Here is a 17,886-nt window from a genome sequence, read left to right on the forward strand (position 1 = left end):
CATGTACCCAGTCAATATGGGGATAGTGGAAATCCCCCATTATTATTGAGTTCTTTTATTTTAATAGCCTCTCTAATCTCCCTGAGCATTTCACAGACACTATCACCATCCTGGTCAGGTGGTCTGTAATATATCCCTAGTGCTTTATTCTTATTATTCTATGGAATTACTATCCATAGAGATTCTATGGTACAGTTTGGTTCATTTAAAATTTTTACTTCATTTGATTCTATGCTTTTTTTCACATATATTGCCACTCCCCCACCAGCACTACCTGGTCTGTCCTTCAGATATATTTTGTACCTTGGTAATACTGTATCCCATTAATTATCCTCATTCCACCAAGTTTCTGTGATGCCTATTATATCAATATCCTCATTTAATATGAGGCACTCTAGTTCACCCATCTTATTATTTAGACTTCTAGCATTGGTATATAAGCACTTTAAAAACTTGTCACTTTTTAGCTGCCTGCCATTACATGATGTAATTGAATGGGACTTTTTTTCTTTTGACTGTTTCTCATCAGATCCTACCTGTATTTTATCATCTTCCATCCTCTCTTCCTTACTAGGACATAGGGAAACCCCATTTATAGATCATCCCTTAAGGGATGTCCAAACCATGTACTCCTCCGCACTTGTCAGCTTTCCCCCAGCCCTTGGTTTAAAAACTGCTCTACAACCTTTTTAATTTTAAGCACCAGCAATCTGATTCATTTTGGTTTAGATGGAGCCCATCCTTCCTGTATAGGCTCCCCTTTTCCCCAAAGTTTCCTCAGTTCCTAATAAATCTAAACCCCTCCTCCCTACACCATAGTTTCATCCACATATTGAGACCCTGCAGTTCTGCCTGTCTAACTGGCCCTGTGCGTGGAACTGGAAGCATTTTAGAGAACGCTACCATGGAGGTCCTGGACTTCAATCTCTTACCTAGTAGTCTAAATTTGGCCTCCAGGACCTCTCTCCTGTCCTTCCCTATTTCATTGGTACCACCGGGCTCCTCCCCAGCACTACATATAAGCCTATCTAGATGTCTTGAGAGATCCGCAATCTTTGCACCCGGCAGGCAAGTCACCATGCAGTTCTCCCGATCATCGCAAACCCAGCTATCTGTGTTTCTAATGATCGAATTGCCCATTACTAATACCTGTCTCTTCCTAATAACTGGAGTTCCCTCCTCAGTGCGAGAGGAAACCACAATATCATCTGGAAGGAGGGTCCCAACTATGGGATCGTTTCCCTCTCCTCCAGTTGGATGTTCTCCTTCCTTGAGACTTTCATCCTCAACAGCACAGAATCTGTCAGACCAGGAGTGGGACCGGTCTACTGTGTCCTGGAAAGTCTCATCTATGCACCTCTCTGTCTCCCTTAGCTCCTCCAGTTCAGCCACCCTGGCCTCCAAAGCCCGTTCATGGTCTCTGAGGGCCAGGAGCTCCTTGCACCGAATGCACACATACGTTACTTGCTTATAGGGCAGGTAATCATACATGCTGCATTGGGTGCAATAATCTGGGTAGCCCCCACTCTGTTGCTGGACTTCTGCCTGCATTATCTTTTTACTCCTGCAGCTGGTTCCTTTGTTATTGTTTGGTTTTTATCAGGGGATGTTTTTAAGCTTAAGTTTAAAGAAGTTCAAGGAATGTTAAGTGTATGTAGCCCCCCCGCCTGTAAACTCCCTCACAAAACTCCAATATTCGCTGGCTCCTCTGGTCGCTGAGGAGCGGGATTTTTAAAGCACTGATCTTCCTGAGTAGCCCCTCCCCCTGGTTAAAGGTTGATGGGTGATAAAGGGCTTAGGGATCAAAGCCTCATTAAGAAGCTCTCAGCCTTGCTTAGCAGGCCGCTTGGCTCAGCACCCACACAGTCAGCATACAGTCCCCCAAACAAACAGACCACATGGTATATTTCAGTCCAGAAGCAAACACAAACACACACACACACAACAGACAACAAAGTTACCCCACGGGTCACCTAATTGCTTCTCCTTCACCTGTAGAAGTCCCTTGCAAAACTCCCCTGTTGGCCGCTCCTGTTTGCTAGCTCCTAGTAAGCTCTAGTAAGCTTCTACTTCAGGTATGATTCACCAAACTAGACAGTATTAAAAAATCAAACTAATATTTAAAGATGCATTTGTAAACTCTTAATTTGACAGTCCTATTAATCGTACAAAATAAATTGCATGTGTTTTAAAACAACAGGCCAGACGCTCAGCCAGTGTAAATCAGTGAAATTTCATTTAGTTCAATGCAGCTACTTTTATTTAAATCAGTTGAGGTTGTGGCCCAAATTTGCTAAGTCTAGGTAGAATCAGTAACTATTGCTTGGTAATAAGATGGCAAACTGTTGCATTTCCAAACTACTTCATCAGTAATTTAATAGTGTTGTTCTTTAACAATTGGGTTCTGTTACATTTTTATATTTAGAGCATGATTATTTAATTTAATTTAATTGGTTTCCTTACTCCCCTTAGGGTTCTGGACCTAGAAAGTTCAAATTAAATACTCTAATTGCTCTGAAATTCACTTGTCTAAAATGTGCTTCTTTTTCAAATGTACTCTCATATCTAGTTCAGACATATTTTCTCTCTTTCACGAAGCAGGAAAATTCTGATGCCCATAATTTGCATTTAAAAAGAGTCAATAATTAACCAAAATAATAATTATAGATATAAGACAGGGAGAATGCTGCACAACAAACTGTGAGCTAAAAATCTATAAATAAGACTATGAACACACATCAAAGGGTTCTATATACATGCTACTTCCAAGAGCAAAGCTCAAGTGGCTAATGATTGCATTGGAACCTTGAGATGTGTGTACAGGTCCTTTGAAAATGTATACAATAGATTTTATTTTTTGTAATATTGTTTAAACAAAAGTAGCAGAGAACACTTCATGGCTTACACTCATTGGGTGAAATTCTGCTCCCAATGAATGGGGGGTGAGGACTTGCATTGAAGCCAATGTTAATGCTCTGTCTTCAACCCTAGGCAGAATTTGGCCTTATAAATCAAATGCAAACAAACCGTGTCAATTATCAGATCGGCCACAATGCATTCTCATGTGCTATGTGAAGAAAAGAATGGACGTTGTGCAGCACAGAGGGACAGGCAGAGTGGAACCACCAAGAGCAACCACAGCTGAGAAGCAGGAGAAATTGAAACATATGTTTTTGAATATTTTGTTCTTTGATGCCTTGGTGCCCCATAGCGGGATGGGAGCAGGATCTATGAAGTAGAGAACAAAATGAAAAACACAGCCTTCCTATTGCCAGCTAGCCACTAATTGCAAAGTGAAAAGGCCAGCCATGCTTGTCAGCATACTCTTCAACCTGTCAAGGCCTCAATGTGTGGGACGTGATCTCAGTCAAAGGTCCAACGGAAGAGATTTGAGAAACCTAATACAATGGGAATCTTTAAAGCTAGCATTCCTTTCTTCAGTATAGGTAACACTCTCCATTGCCTAAAGGTAATTGAAAATTATTGATAGAAATAATTTCCCAAAATAAATAAGGAGATAACATCAGATTTACATTGGTGGAGTTGGCACAGCTGGAGTACTCTCATTGGCTGTTGGGAGACCATCTAACTTCCTCTGTGCTCAACTCTAACTGCTTCCAGTCTTAGCATCTGTCCCATGTAGTGCAGTGCAGGTGGGAGGTAGTACAAGTTCAGATAGGGGCATAGTTTGTTAGTGGACTATCCAGGCTCAGATGCACCAGATTATCCCCTATAAGAACCCTCCACTATTATGTTTATGGTGTAGCAGGATTACATGGGTGGGTGTTAAGAGAGACTGTTGAAGAACCCCTGCTGCCATACATCACGGAAAAGAGGAGTCCCCATCCAGACAGAAATATTGCAGACAGCTGTAATGTATGTGAACACAACTCATGTCACTGCTGAGTTTTGGAGAGCAAAGGGGTTGCATGTTGAGGATTGAATAAGACAGGAATAAAAAAAGTAGAAGGGGACCAGACATGCACAAGAATCTGGTGCAGCCACAGGTTCAAGAAACATTTGTACTTGGGGACAATTTTTCAGTTGCATTTTTGCTTGACCAGTGTAATTAGCTGTGACCTTCACATCTTTGTTCTTATTATAGGAAAAGGGAATGCATCTATGTGCAAACAAAAAGTCATTCTTTTTAAATCATGGTGTCTGTGCTTTTTCAACTGCACCACAATGGGCACTCCTCAGAAAGGGCTTTCAAGACCAGGATTTCACCCTGGATTCCTTGTATAAAAAAAAGGGATGTGTCCAAGATGCCTTGTCTGCCTTTGTTCCATTAGCAAAAACAAAACAAACAAAGCCTATCAGGTCATTTATGGTTTAGATTTTTGAGTAGTAGATTTAAAACTTTCTTGCTGTGGGCATGAACCATAACTGCCACAGTGTAGAACAATAAGGCTTTCAGGAAATAATCTGATGTTTAGAAAATAGGCTTGCATAAAAAAATCAGGATTACTAGAACCCTGGAAAAAACTCCAGGGTCTACCCAGATATACATTTTAAATGATCTACTTGACTTCAGTGGTTCACCTTTTCCAGCTTCACTGATCTTAGATAACCAGCTGCTGCAATACTACTTTTTAGACAAAATCCTGTGTTTAGCAATGGTGTCAAGCAGCATTCTGAAGACAGCTCATGAACTGAAACTTATAGTTTATCAAACTGCATGAATTAGCATTTGTGTAGACTATCCTGCTTCACTCCTGGAATGCAGAAGAGGATTAGAACCAGTCAAAAAAGAATGAAGAGAAATAGGCATCTACAGTGCAGTTCTTTACCTTGAATGGATCACTTGTTGGGATAGGCATGTCTCTTTTATTTTCCATTAGATAATTTTATTGCAGCAAAGAAATAAAAAAATAACAAAGGAAATGGAAGTAATCACTGGAGGTTAAAAAGGAATTGCCTGATTAGGGCTCTCAGTATTTTTTCTTTATTGGCTGTCCAAAAAATTATCACTTGTGATGTCTTGGGTTGCTACCAGATCAGTATTTCCAGGTTTCTGAGGAAACAGCTAATAGATGTTATATACCTCTAGCTCTGCATATTTTCAGGCTCTTGGCTTAAGACTCAAGATTCTAGGAGATTTCTCAAGTCCTCAGGACTGCTTCCAAAATCTCAGGATTATGGGAGTGGTAAATGCTGTCAATGCAATAGATACCATGCCTGCACCAGCCACAGCCATGACAATAGCATCCATTAGCTTAGAGGAGAAACAGTGAGATTGGTCCTGCAAAGACAGCCTGCTAAGAAGATAACTCAGGTCCCACTGTTGTCAGAAAACATATGAAGTCTGGAGTAGATTATTTTCCTGATTTAAAATTATATAAAGTTACCACATCATTTTTTCCCAAGGGGAAACTTTCAGGCTTTCCAATTGATTGGAATCCCTCCCTGAGGGCATAGGTAGTGTCTACACCAGGGGAGGGTGAACTACGGCCCGCGGGCCGGGATTGCCAGCCCTGTGGCGCAGCAGGGCTAAGGCAGGCTCCCTGCCTGCCTTGGCCCCACGCCACTCCTGGAAGCGGCTGGCACCAAGTCCCTGCGGCCCCTGATGGGAAGGGCAGAGGGCTCTGTGCGCTGCCCTTGCCTGCAGGCACTGCTCCCCACAGCTCCCATTGGCCGGGAACGGGGAACCACAGCCAATGGGAGCTTTGGGGGTAGTACCCACAGGCAAGGGCAGTGCATGGCAGAGCCACCTGCCCCACCCCACCCCCATGAGCCACTGCCGGACATACTGGCCACTTCCTGGAGTGGCACGGGGCCAGGGCAGGCAGGGAGCCTGCCTGCATGCCACTGCCACCCTGGAGCCGCTCAAGGTAAGTGGCGCCGGGCCAGAGCCTGCACTCCGCACCCCAACCTCTTGCCCTGAGCCCCTTCCTACACATCACACCCCCTCCCACACCCCAACCCCCTGCCCCAGTCCTACATTCATGGCCCTGCATATAATTTCCCCACCTAGATGTGGCCCTCGGGCCAAAAAGTTTGCCCACCCCGGTCTACACTGAAGCTAGCATTTAAGCCTAAGGCACACCCAGAGAGCCTTCCAGCAGTGCATCAAGCAGGGCAACCAAAATCTGCCACCTGTGATTCACTCCTTCTCCCCTCCACTCCCAGGGAGAAAAGGTGTGTTAAGCCCAGTGCTTGGCTCTGCCAGGGTTTGGGATTGTAAGGTACACGCTGTGCTGTGTGTGTTAGAGCCAGAGGTGGCTGCAGTCAGTGTTTATGGGTCCAACTTAAGGTTGTCAACCTTCCTGGATTGGCCAAGAGTCTACCGGAATCAGCCTTGATCTCCCGGTGACTATTAAAAGCAATCCGGGAGATTTTAATAGGCCAAAAGTCCAGTCGGCGGCGCAGCGGGGCTAACGCGGGCTCCCTACCTGCCCTGGCTCCGCACTGCTCCCAGAAGGGATGGCATTTCCAGCTCTTGGGCACAGGGGCAGCCGGGGGTCTCCGCACGCTGCCCCCACGCCCTGCCCTGACTCTGCCGCTCCCGTTGGCCAGGAAACACAGCCAATGGGAGCTGCAGAGGCAGCACCTGCAGGCAGGGGCAGCGCACGGAGCCACCTGGCTATCGATGAGCCGGACTTGCCAGTCGCTTCCGGGAGCCGCCCAAGGTAAGCGCTGCCCAGCCAGAGCCCCCCCCCAATCCCTGCCCCAGCCGCGCTCGGGCCGGTGGCTGGGCACCCGTTGAGTGACGGGAGAGCGAGAGGCGGCCTAATAGTGGTGAACTGCGGGCTCCAGCCCAATCTTCTTCAACCCCCCGCGGGGAGAGACTCCCAGCCCGGCCAGTCGCTCCTTATTTTCCGTACAACATGGCGGCGCCCATGCCCCGCTCGATTGCCATAAGGAAGCTTGAGTAGTAACACGAATACTACTTCCGGGGTTTCTCGGTCACTATTTGAACTTTGACCCGCGCCTTTCCCCTTCCTCTTCCGGTCCCGGCGAGACCAGGTATGGTGGCTTCCATCTCCTGGCCTATGTTGGGGAGCTGGTCCGATCCGCTTCCATCCGCGGATTGGCGGGTCCGGGCGGCCTGGGGCTGAGTTCCGGGCGGATACTGGGCTGTGGGGAGTCGTGGGAGGGCGGTATTGGGGAGCGGGGATTGGGTTGTGGCCTCGGGACCGCGGTTGGGGCTCGCGCCTGCTGGTTGCAGCGCATTCCCCGCACCCCTGCTGCGGCCTGGGGCCATCGACAGGCCCTGGGGTTACGGGATGCTCCGGAGCTGGGTAGGGCCAGACCCACGGGGTGGGGGCGCCAGGTGGGGAGATGGGGAGTCCTGCTGCCTTCTAGTGACTCGTGTGGCTTGTGTCAGAAGGACTGGGGGAGTGACCACGGGGGTTCTGGGATGGACCTAGCGCAGTGGTGGTTACAGGACTGTCGCTTAATGGGCAAGAGACGGGGAGCAGGCAGTTCTGGGTGCTATGAAAGGTATAGGGGTTTGTAAGCTCTAAGTACATAAATGTTAACACACTGTGACTTCACAACATCTGAACATAGATTAACTTGTTTGTAGATGCGGATGCTTCCCCTCCTTTATAATGTGTTTTTGAGATTTAGAGGAGAAAAATGCGGAGACTCAGAGTTTATTATTGTTTTTATGTTTGTGGGATTAGTACTACATCTTTACTACTGACAGGTGTGAAACCTGAAGCATTCTACTGCCCATGTCAAACTTCAGTGTATTGGTGTTGCTAGGGCCATTACAAGTAATATGATTCACTGATGATGTCACCTACTTCTTGTTGTCCAAATTACTACCAAAAAAAAAATAAATTTAAACTTAGTGGTGAAAGATCGTTGTGAGTCTAATGCTCTTTCTTTCATTCTTTTATTTAGATATAAAAAATGGTTCAGCGTCTGACATACCGTCGTAGGTTGTCCTACAACACAGCCTCTAACAAGACCAGGCTGTAAGTAAGATTGGAGTTCCTGAGAGTTTATCTTTTTGAATCTGTTTTTTTTACACTAATTGCCTGTTTCTCTGATGCACACAGGTCCCGGACACCAGGTAACAGGATTGTTTACCTTTATACCAAGAAAGTTGGCAAGGCACCGAAGTCTGCATGTGGTGTGTGTCCAGGAAGACTTCGTGGTGTAAGTATTACCTGGTCATTTTTGGTACCATGATCACATACTTCAGCTCCCACAGTTGCTGACTTGCTATGTGATATTTTTTTTCAGTTAAGTATTTTGCCTAGTGCTTTTCAGTCTTTAATTGGAGATGATACTTACTTCATGTGCGTGTTGTGAGGATTAGTTGTTAAACCTCTGAAAATTTAAAGCATTTAGTGGATAGTGATGCTTTTTTTTCTTAATTTTGGTGCTCATAATCCACAGCATCTGAGCTCCTTTATCTTAGGGCAGTGGTTCCCAAACTGGGGTTCGTGAACCCCTGGAGGTTCATGAAATGTTACAGGGGGTTCTCGGGGAAAAAATTCCCTAATGGCGGACAGAACTGTCCTTAGGGACCCCGAGCAGCACGGGACCAGCAGCCTCGGAGCCCCTGGGCTTCCAAGAGCTAAGCAGATCAAAGCAAGCATATCTATCACACTGAGGAGATTTAAACTTCAAGACTCCTTATAAGAAATGGAAAGGGAGGTGGATATTTTTTTGCTGTTTTTAAAATTAAATAGGCAGCTAGTATTGTTTTTAGAATTATTATGAAGAACAAGTTTAAGCTTTGTTGTACATGCGTTGTTTGCTTGAACTGCTCAAGACATGAATGCTTGTATAAGAGGAACTCTTTGAGTTGGCTTCTTAGATACCTTCATGCTGTTTCACATCTGATACTTCTTGATGAAACATAGGAGCCTTGTCTTATAACAAGCTTATTCAAAGTGATACAAGCTACGAAAGTGAGATCTTGGAAGAGTGTTGCCATTTTCATAATGTAATAAAAATACTGCAATGATAAATAATAATTAATAATAAATAGTGTGTAATAAGCATGTCATAAAAACAAATTTAATATTTCCAAGATCACTGCTTTTATAATTTATACTTAGGTGAAGGAGAAAATCCCTGGAAATATTCTTTTTTTAGGAGGGGGTTCGCGAGACTTGACATTTTGGTGAAAGGGGTTCACAGGTTGTTAAAGTTTGGGAACCACTGTCTTAGGGGATAAGTAGCAAATGCCCATGCCATAAAGTTGGGCATGGATAGGGTTAGAAGAATTCAGCTTTTGTGTTTTTTATAACTTTGGTGGATGATATTTATTTTAAGCGACTTTTTAAAAATTGATTTAAATTTTCAGTTGCACAAAATTATGGGGGTGTCAGACCATTATTTAATGACATTTCTAAGTTTTTAAGCAGCATTTTTCTTACTTTGTTTATCTGTAAATTTCAGTTATCAATGGAAATATTTTTTCATTGGTTTGGGTGGGGGGATGAAATTGCAGTTTACTGACATTTAGCCATAAAAATCTAAGCCTTGCTAGTCTAAATATAGATAACTATCAAAGGGATACTGTAGTAGGATACTTCATGATGTAGTTCTATGTGCAGATTGTGTACAATCAAAAGTGAGTTATAGTAATGACAATATTTAATTTTTTTTTTTTTTTCATATAGCAAAGGCATAACTTTGTTCTTACAGAAAGAAGGACGTTGTTTTAATTTTTGCTAGGGAGGTTTCAAGTATATCCCTAACTACCCTCTTCCCCTCCCCTCCCCCCCCCCCCCCAAAAAAAAAACAACACCACCACTTTAAAGGGTTTGCAGGTTCAGTTGTAGCAGTGTGAAAAGTGACATTTTGAAGGACAATATCTATTCTAAAACTCATATTGTCCTCCTCTCTGACTCTACCATTTCCAAGTAATACCACCACCAACCTAGCTTGATCTGAATGGTGTGTCCATTGTATTTGATAGAAGATTGATATATTTGTAAAGAGAATATTTGGGGTTTTATTTTAATTTTTTGTAAAAGAGGTTCTTACTTGTTTGTAGTACACGGACTGCTTGCTGGGGGTTGCCAGAAAGCTTGTTTGACCACATGATACCGACTCTCCTTATTTCTAGCGCGAAATATCTTTAAAAGATAGCTAGTATGTAATGTCCAAATGTCATTTTTCAGTAAAAGCAATTGCAGTGCTTTCTACAGTATTATAAGTGATTCCAATTGATGTGGTCTACAGTATGATTGTTTGGTATAGAATATGTAAGGTGACTTGGAAGAGACACTGTCAGGTTACATGTATGTAATGCAAATTTCCTTAGTTATGTTATTAACACCACCACGTTGGGTTATTTAAAAAATGATAAAGTCTTAGAATTTACTTTTATAGTCTAATTCTCAGCTTCACTTCCAGGTTTTCATGCAGTATTTTGGTTGCAAACTCCACTGTAATATATACACACGAGCCAAAGCAATCTACTGACATTTAACTGCAAGTTTTCCACAATGCCTGTACGATTGGGAGAGATCTCGGACCAATAAATTATCAAAGTAGGGACTTTGTAGTAAGATATTCGTAGTGAAGAGATATTGCAAACAGCTGTATCTTGTAAAAGCGTATCTTGCACATTCAGCAACAGTTGACTTTTTTCAAGAGAAACTGCTCAACATGCTTGTGCTTAGTCTGAAGTGACACGCTTAAATGGTGTGCTTGATTTTCTTTTAATATGGCTAGTATCCAAAAAGTATACATGATTATGAATTACTCTGTATGACACTTCAATTTTTGCTTCACATAGGTTCGTGCTGTGCGCCCTAAAGTCCTTATGAGGTTGTCAAAAACGAAGAAGCATGTTAGCAGAGCCTATGGCGGTTCCATGTGTGCAAAATGTGTCCGTGACAGGTAAATTTAAAAAAAGCTAAGCAACTTTGTCATAAATATTGGTCAAAATGTGTGCGTATAATACATCGTATTAGCAGTAACACATTTTTCTTCTTCTAGGCCAAATTTTTCAGACCTGGGTGCTTAACATTCTTTTTAACAATATATTTCTCTTGACTGACTTGAAATGGGTAAAGATGGGGCTGTGAAACTCATCAATGATGTAATAATGTAGATGCATTTATATGTACAAAATCTTGTCTCCTGGATTCCAACTAGTTCCTGCTTTTACTATCTTTTTTTTAATAAAGGTTTTAGATTCTTCATTGTAATTTGCCATCAAATATCATGATGTCCCTTCTGTATAAACCTGAACTTTGAGTTCTGTCCTGAATACTGATTGATAGAGGAGAGAGGTATAGTTATTTAAGGAAAGCATTAATGTCAAAACTGACCCTGTTTAAAAGTATGACACTAGTTAAACTATCTACAGTTCACTGTCTTTCTTAGGGCTAAATTGGCACTGCTGTGATCAGTGCAGCAGCATTGATTTAGTGAGTCTGGTTAAGACATGCTAAGTTGATGGGAGAGTGCTCTTCTATCCACTTTTGTAATCCACCTCAAGAAGAGGCAGAAGCTATGTAACTTACATGGACTTAGCGCTTTAGTGAAGACAAGCCCTTACTCTGCATACATAGCAGATTTTCTTACAACTCAAGTATTTTAAATAGTTCTACCTGTCTTGTGTGAACTGTGACTAAGAATAGATATAAGTTGAAGTGGTTGGCTTTTTCATGCTGTTCACTGAACCCAAGTCCTGATAATTATTATCCCTGTTATCTGCACACTAAGCATCTCAGCATTGATGTAATGGCTTTCCCATATGGATAAATTTTACACTGCACACTAGACTAAGGCCATCTTAATTCATTTTATAGCAGAGTGCCAATGTGTATTAGCCATGTGATAGACAGCTATAACAAAAAGGTCCCTGGTGTGAAGAGCTTTGTCTATGCACGTGTTAGACAAATTTGATTCCAGATCTCCACAGTTAAAAGGTTAACATGCTATTCCCTGCCTGATCTGTACTATAACCATTGCTAGCAATTTTTTACTTTTGAGTACTTTAAAAACTGAATTGCACAGATTTGTGGAAGACATCTGGTGTGTGATGGACATAATGCTTAGTTCAAAATTTTCCATGCTAAATGCCCCCCCACAGCTTGTTGAGGATGCTAGCACGTCCACCTGTGTTTAATTCATCTATATAAAAGTTTTATTTTGTGACTAAGCCAGCCTACTACAGGTGTGAATGCTGTGAAAAGCAGCTTTAGCACGTGAAATGTGTATCTTTAAGAATAAAGGTTGCTTGATATGGAAAAAGGTGATAGTTCTGCACAGTTCAAATTTTTTTTTATTAAGGGTGAAGCATTGATATTCATGACAGCTTGAAGGTTGTTTTGCTACTGGGTTACAAAATGATTCTCTGTATCACGTAAATAAATCTGCATATGGCACTGGAGGGAGTTGCTGCTGCTAGTGGAGGGAGAAAAGATCCTGACTACCATGCAGAAGGAGAACAGGGGTTTTGGGAACAGGAAGGAGCCACAGACAGGGTGTCAGTGTAACAAATGTCTGCTGCCATGTGGCAAGGCACACTCCTAGTATTCTTTATTTTTGGGGTGGGTCTTATATCTATATAATTAGGGATGGGAGGAGTATTTGTACAGGCATGGATTTGAGAATCAGATTAATCCCGTCACTAGTATTTAAACTTGCTTAGGCTAACAGCAGCTTTTTTAATGAGATTGTTAAACTACACTTCCATGTCATTTAACCACCTTTGTATTAAATAGTAACTAGAAATATTCATATGGTATATTTGTGTTTGGGTATGGCAAACCATCAAGAAAGCTGTCTGATGACTTAAGTGTTCGATCTTTTTAGGCTTGAGATCCTCTACATAATGACCATGTCTAGCCTACAAAAATAACCACGTTTAAACGTGACTGTGGCCTCTGTGTGCATGAAGGGGGTGGGGGGGGTAATCATATAGGGGGAACTGTTTTAATCCTGAAATACCTAGGCCTTTGCAGTTTTCTGACAAAGTTTTTTCTTGGCAGAGTGGGCAGAAAAAAACATATGAGGCCAAAAGCATTTTAAAATTCAGATGGTATGCATGTCATATTTCAATAGTCTTGGGAATGGTGAAGAGTGCAAGTAGAAAAGTTTAAAACTAGGTTTTAGGTATCATTTTGTGCTTAATAGCTGGGTTTGGAGAAATGTGTCTAATATCAAAGCAGAGTTTATATATTAGAGCTAATGAAAGCTTTTTCTCCTCCCTAGAATCAAACGAGCTTTCCTTATTGAGGAGCAGAAGATTGTTGTGAAAGTGTTGAAGGCACAAGCACAGAGTCAGAAATCTAAGTGAATCTCTTTGTATTGTCTGCCTAATAAATGAAAATTCAACTTTTCTTGTGTCCTCTACCATTCTACACATCTTTGCCATCATTCTACACATCTTCAGTCAAAGCTAGAAAGCATCTTCACCATAAGACTTGCTAAATGCAAAAATAACCTTTTAGTTCAGTGTTCTAGTGTAGTCTTCACTCACAAGTCAAGATGTTCTCTGTTGTAGTTTTCACAGCCACTGTAGCTACTCTGTGAAGAGCTTTAAAGTCACTGCACAGACCAGATATGCAACTTTTTAATGATCACTCAAATCTCTGTGCATATAGGAAGAATGAGTTTTCACTTTGCCCCCACTCAGCCCTCTCTTCATGTCCCCGGCCTGCCACAGTACAGAAGGGTCAGAGAGCTTCAGAATTCCTCTGCAATCTGAATGTAGTTGAGATGGGAATGAGTTTTGCTGAACAGGGATCTCACGTTTGTTCCACTAGGCCAGCCGGTGGGGAGAAGAGTTTTGTAGCACTGAGGGAGGAGCTGCTTAAGTGGCTGGGGGATGTCCTCCAATGTAACTTGTTACACAGCTCCTCATCAGCAAGTTGGAACGTGTCATTGATCCTCCACTCTGAATAAAATTTTGTGATTTTTACTGCTACTGTTAAATTCAGGTAACTACTACCATTTCCCAAAGTGTGGTGACTGGAGAGATGACTGGTTACAGGATGCTGGCTCTATTTGTAACTGATTCTGCAGACAGCCCAGAGATAAAGAAACAAGGAGGGTGAAACCTAACTTTCTGTACTGGCTGCCACAGAGGGAAATCAAGATTTACTCTGAACCAGTAAGATAGGAGCTGTTGACCAGCTGACTGGATAATACATCCAGGGAAGCAGCAGCAGGTCCAACCATGTTCAGATATCACACAGTGCAATATAAGGTCAGCACACCTATGGTGCTCAGGAGTGTGAGGTTTTCACACCCGAGCGTTGTAGCTATGTATAATTATATTTTAAGTGTAGACCAGGCCTGATTGAAAAGCAAAACAGTGAGCCCCTGATTTTTAAATGTTTTTAACTCTCCGCTCGGTGTTGCAAGGCCCAAGTAACATGTCCAAGTCTCATTTTTCAAAAGCGACTTGGGGTACATACATATAGCAAAAAACACTAAACAAAACTGTGGCAGCGAGTCTCAGCCCAGCTCAACTGACTCAGGCTCATACTGCAGGGCTAAAAATAGCAGTCTAGATGTTCCTGCTTGGGCTTCAGGCGGATTCTGAAACCCAGTGAGGGAGAAGAGTCTTAGAGCCCAGGCTCCAGCCCAAGCAAGAATGTCTATTTTTAGCCCTGTACTGTGATCCTGAGTCAGTTAGTCTGGGATTCTAAGGCCTTGGCTACACTTACCCGGTAGTTCGACGGCTGGAAATCGAACTTCTGGGTTCGACTTATCGCGTCTAGTCTGGACGTGATAAGTCGAACCCGGAAGTGCTCGCCGTCGACTGCGGTACTCCAGCTCGCCGAGAGGAGTACCGCGGAGTCGACGGGGGAGCCTGCCTGCCGAGTGTGGACCAAGGTAAGTTCGAACTAATTCGAACTAAGGTCCTTCGAACTTCAGCTACGTTATTCACGTAGCTGAAGTTGCGTACCTTAGTTCGAATTAGGGGGGTAGTGTAGACCAAGCCTGAGAGTCATTGCTACAGGGTTTGTTGCAGTATAGATGTACTCAGGCACCTAGGTACCTGTCATTGGAATATAGGACTTAGCCATTCAAATCACTTATTCCTTGCACACTCCTATGTTCCAGTGACACCTACGGGACTAAGTCCATTTTTAAAATGGGACTTGGACATGTAATACTTAATTAGGCCTTGCAGCACTGAGCAGAGCAATGCTTGATACCTTTAAAAATCTAGACTTGAGTGACTAGTCTCCAAAGGAATGCAATATTCTGTTAAGACAAGTAAAATAAACTAAATACTCTAATATTGATTTTTACAGTGAGACTTGTAGTTGCCATAATGTAACAAAGTGGGAAGGGTGGAGAAATGGTTTCCACATTGGAGAAACTCCTGCATGTGGTCACAAGCCAATGCATGACCACAGGCTAGGAGTAGCTTTCTCACTAGCTGCAATTTATCTAGTAGTAAAATATACAACTTTCCTTTTAAAGGTGATCTCTAAAGAGAAAAATGGGCTTGTGCATTTTTGCTTTTTTTCCCCTGTTAAAATATCCTTAAATAATACCTAGCTCTTATACAGTGCTGTTCAGCAGTAGATCGCAAAGGAGGTGAGCACTATCCCTATTTTCCAACTGTTTTTTTCCCCTTCTTGCTTTTACCTTAGTAATTCTAGTTCTGTCTATGCTAGAAGACTATGATTTACAAAAAAAAAGTCAAAAGGGCACAAGCCCAATTTTATTCAGCTGTAAGCTGCCTTTAACAGCTCTTCCTTAAGGGCAAAGAACCCTTAATTCTGCCTATACTGTAACCAGCCAATATTCAAATATGGAAGGGGAAGAAATAATTTAATATTAAAAAATTGACTAAGGGGAGTTGTCCTCTGTTTTGAAGAGGTCCTCAGTATCATTCATTGCTCATTATTCTCCCAGTGTTACAGACCTCAGCCATGGTCACTTTCATGGAGAAACAAAGATAGGTCTCCGTTTAAAATTCCTGAATAGCTTGGTGGGGTATTAACAGAAGAAGTGAAACAATCTCTTTCCCCAAGAGAACTGCCTTTTCACCTGCTAAGGCAATGAAGACAGTTTTGTTAACATTCTCAAATTGAATAACCATACAGCTATTTAGACTGTAAGCTCGTCAGGGCAGGATGCTTTATTATATGTTAGTACAGTACCTAGCAATGAGTGAGAATCAAAGACCATTTAAACAGAACTAGCTCCACCATCTCCAAGCCAGCTTGGAATGTGTTTTTAAAGGCTATAAAATACTAGAAAGATCTTGCCCTGAGATTGTAACATTAACTAAATTGTCTGAGCAGCAGAGTGTTAATATACTAAAGTTAAGTTTTCAAAGTTGAAGTTTGTATTCACGGTCTTTCTGTAATACAACTGCATTGGCTCTGCAATATGCTGAAAAGAATTGATTTCACACAGAAAGGGAAATGAAGACCGGTGTTTAATCTACCCTATAAGTGGTTTTTCAATTAGATATGATTCAACATGCTTGATTTACATTGTCTGTTAGATTAGATTTCCTTTAGGGCTTTTGGGAGTGGGGGAAGAATGGTGGGAAAGGAGTTGATATTCATGGTGAGCTTCCATTTTGGTTTGTATAACATCTTCAATTTAATTATTGCTAAATAATGAACAGGCAGAAAGCAGTGGAATTAGGCAATTTGCTCTGAACCAGGGTATGGGGGAGGGAGGGAGTGTTGGAAGGAAAGAAAAGAAACCAATTATAAAAATTAAATTTGAATGAACAACAAGGGCAACTAAAATCTTAGTGTCCATGTGCGATAGCCTGGCTTGCGGCAAAAATAAAAATCCAGTCATTAGACAAAGTATCAGGGAAATGATAATAAGGCTGTTAGATCGTGTGTTGTGTGGGTTTTTTTTTTTTTTTTTTTTACACATTGATGACAGACTCAAAGCAGACAGTTGCAATTTAGATATCAAGGCAGTTTTTACAGGTGTGATGTGCCTCTTAACTAGCAATGTCTTCAAGGTAGTCACTAGATTCAATTATTTAGAGAGACAAGGTACGTTTTCTTTTAGAGCAAGCCTGCTAAACACTGACAAATAACCAAAAATAAGTGGTTGACAGTGGGGCTTAGGTTTCATGTACAAGTTTTATTGCTTCACCTATGGAGTCAAATTATGACTACTGAATACTAGCAATATTCCTGTTTACAGGACTCTTTACAGATGTATAAAACGACATGATCCTTACCCTAAACCTTACCATTATCCTGCTGTCAATTAGAGTTTTGACACTAACTTCAGTATGAGTTGGAGCAGGTTGTAATTTACATGGTGATGGTAGAAATTGCTTTTGTGTGTGTGGAATTCCTGCTTAAAGTCCAAATTGTAGGTCCATTAAGGGATTTGTCACTGCATCAGTTTCCCCTAGAAAAACACAGGGTCTTCCTCAATTTAATGGGGTTGCAAATACATCTCAACAGGGTTGGCTCTATGGTTTTTGCTGCACCAAGCACGGCAGTCAGGCAGCCTTCGGCGGCGTGCCTGCGGGCGGTCCGCTGATCATGCAGATTTGGTGGCATGCCTACGGGAGGTCCACCGGTGCCGCGCCTTCAGCATCCCCACTGCCGAATTACCGCCAAAGCCGCAGGACCGGCGGACCTCCCGCAGCCATGCCGCCCCCACAGCTTGCCGCCCCTGCATCTCAAGGAAGTAGAGATTATTTTTTTCTCTTCATGTTGATGATTAAAGGACAGTGATAATATTGGAAATGAATCAAAATCAGAATTAGTTTCAATTGCAGTATTGACATTTGTATCCTTTATTTCACCTTCAATATTACCTGCTCTTCTTTTCCCACAATTTAAAAAAATAAGATCACCTGCACATGCCAAACTGCATTTGATTAATTGTGGGCAGAAGCATGTAACCATGCTATAAATATTCAGATGGGCTTAATGCACTAGATATTTCCTTTCATCCAAATTTGAGACATCTTTTTGATAAAATGTATATTTCTCCACCCCCAGC

At 42.2% G+C, this 17,886-nt stretch overlaps 1 protein-coding gene across 1 annotated transcript; it reads left to right on the forward strand.

Annotated features, from left to right (window-relative positions):
- Window positions 1–6,897: 6,897 nt before the first annotated feature.
- Window positions 6,898–13,268, forward strand: RPL34 (ribosomal protein L34). Its single transcript, XM_034772278.1, has 5 exons — window positions 6,898–6,966; window positions 7,852–7,925; window positions 8,010–8,109; window positions 10,712–10,815; window positions 13,141–13,268. The coding sequence occupies exons 2-5, from the start codon at window positions 7,861–7,863 to the stop codon at window positions 13,223–13,225; spliced, it is 354 nt and encodes a 117-aa protein (XP_034628169.1). The 5' UTR covers window positions 6,898–6,966; window positions 7,852–7,860; the 3' UTR covers window positions 13,226–13,268.
- Window positions 13,269–17,886: the final 4,618 nt, after the last annotated feature.

Source organism: Trachemys scripta, chromosome 5 (assembly GCF_013100865.1).
Source record: "Trachemys scripta elegans isolate TJP31775 chromosome 5, CAS_Tse_1.0, whole genome shotgun sequence".
Taxonomy (NCBI): Eukaryota; Metazoa; Chordata; order Testudines; family Emydidae; genus Trachemys; species Trachemys scripta.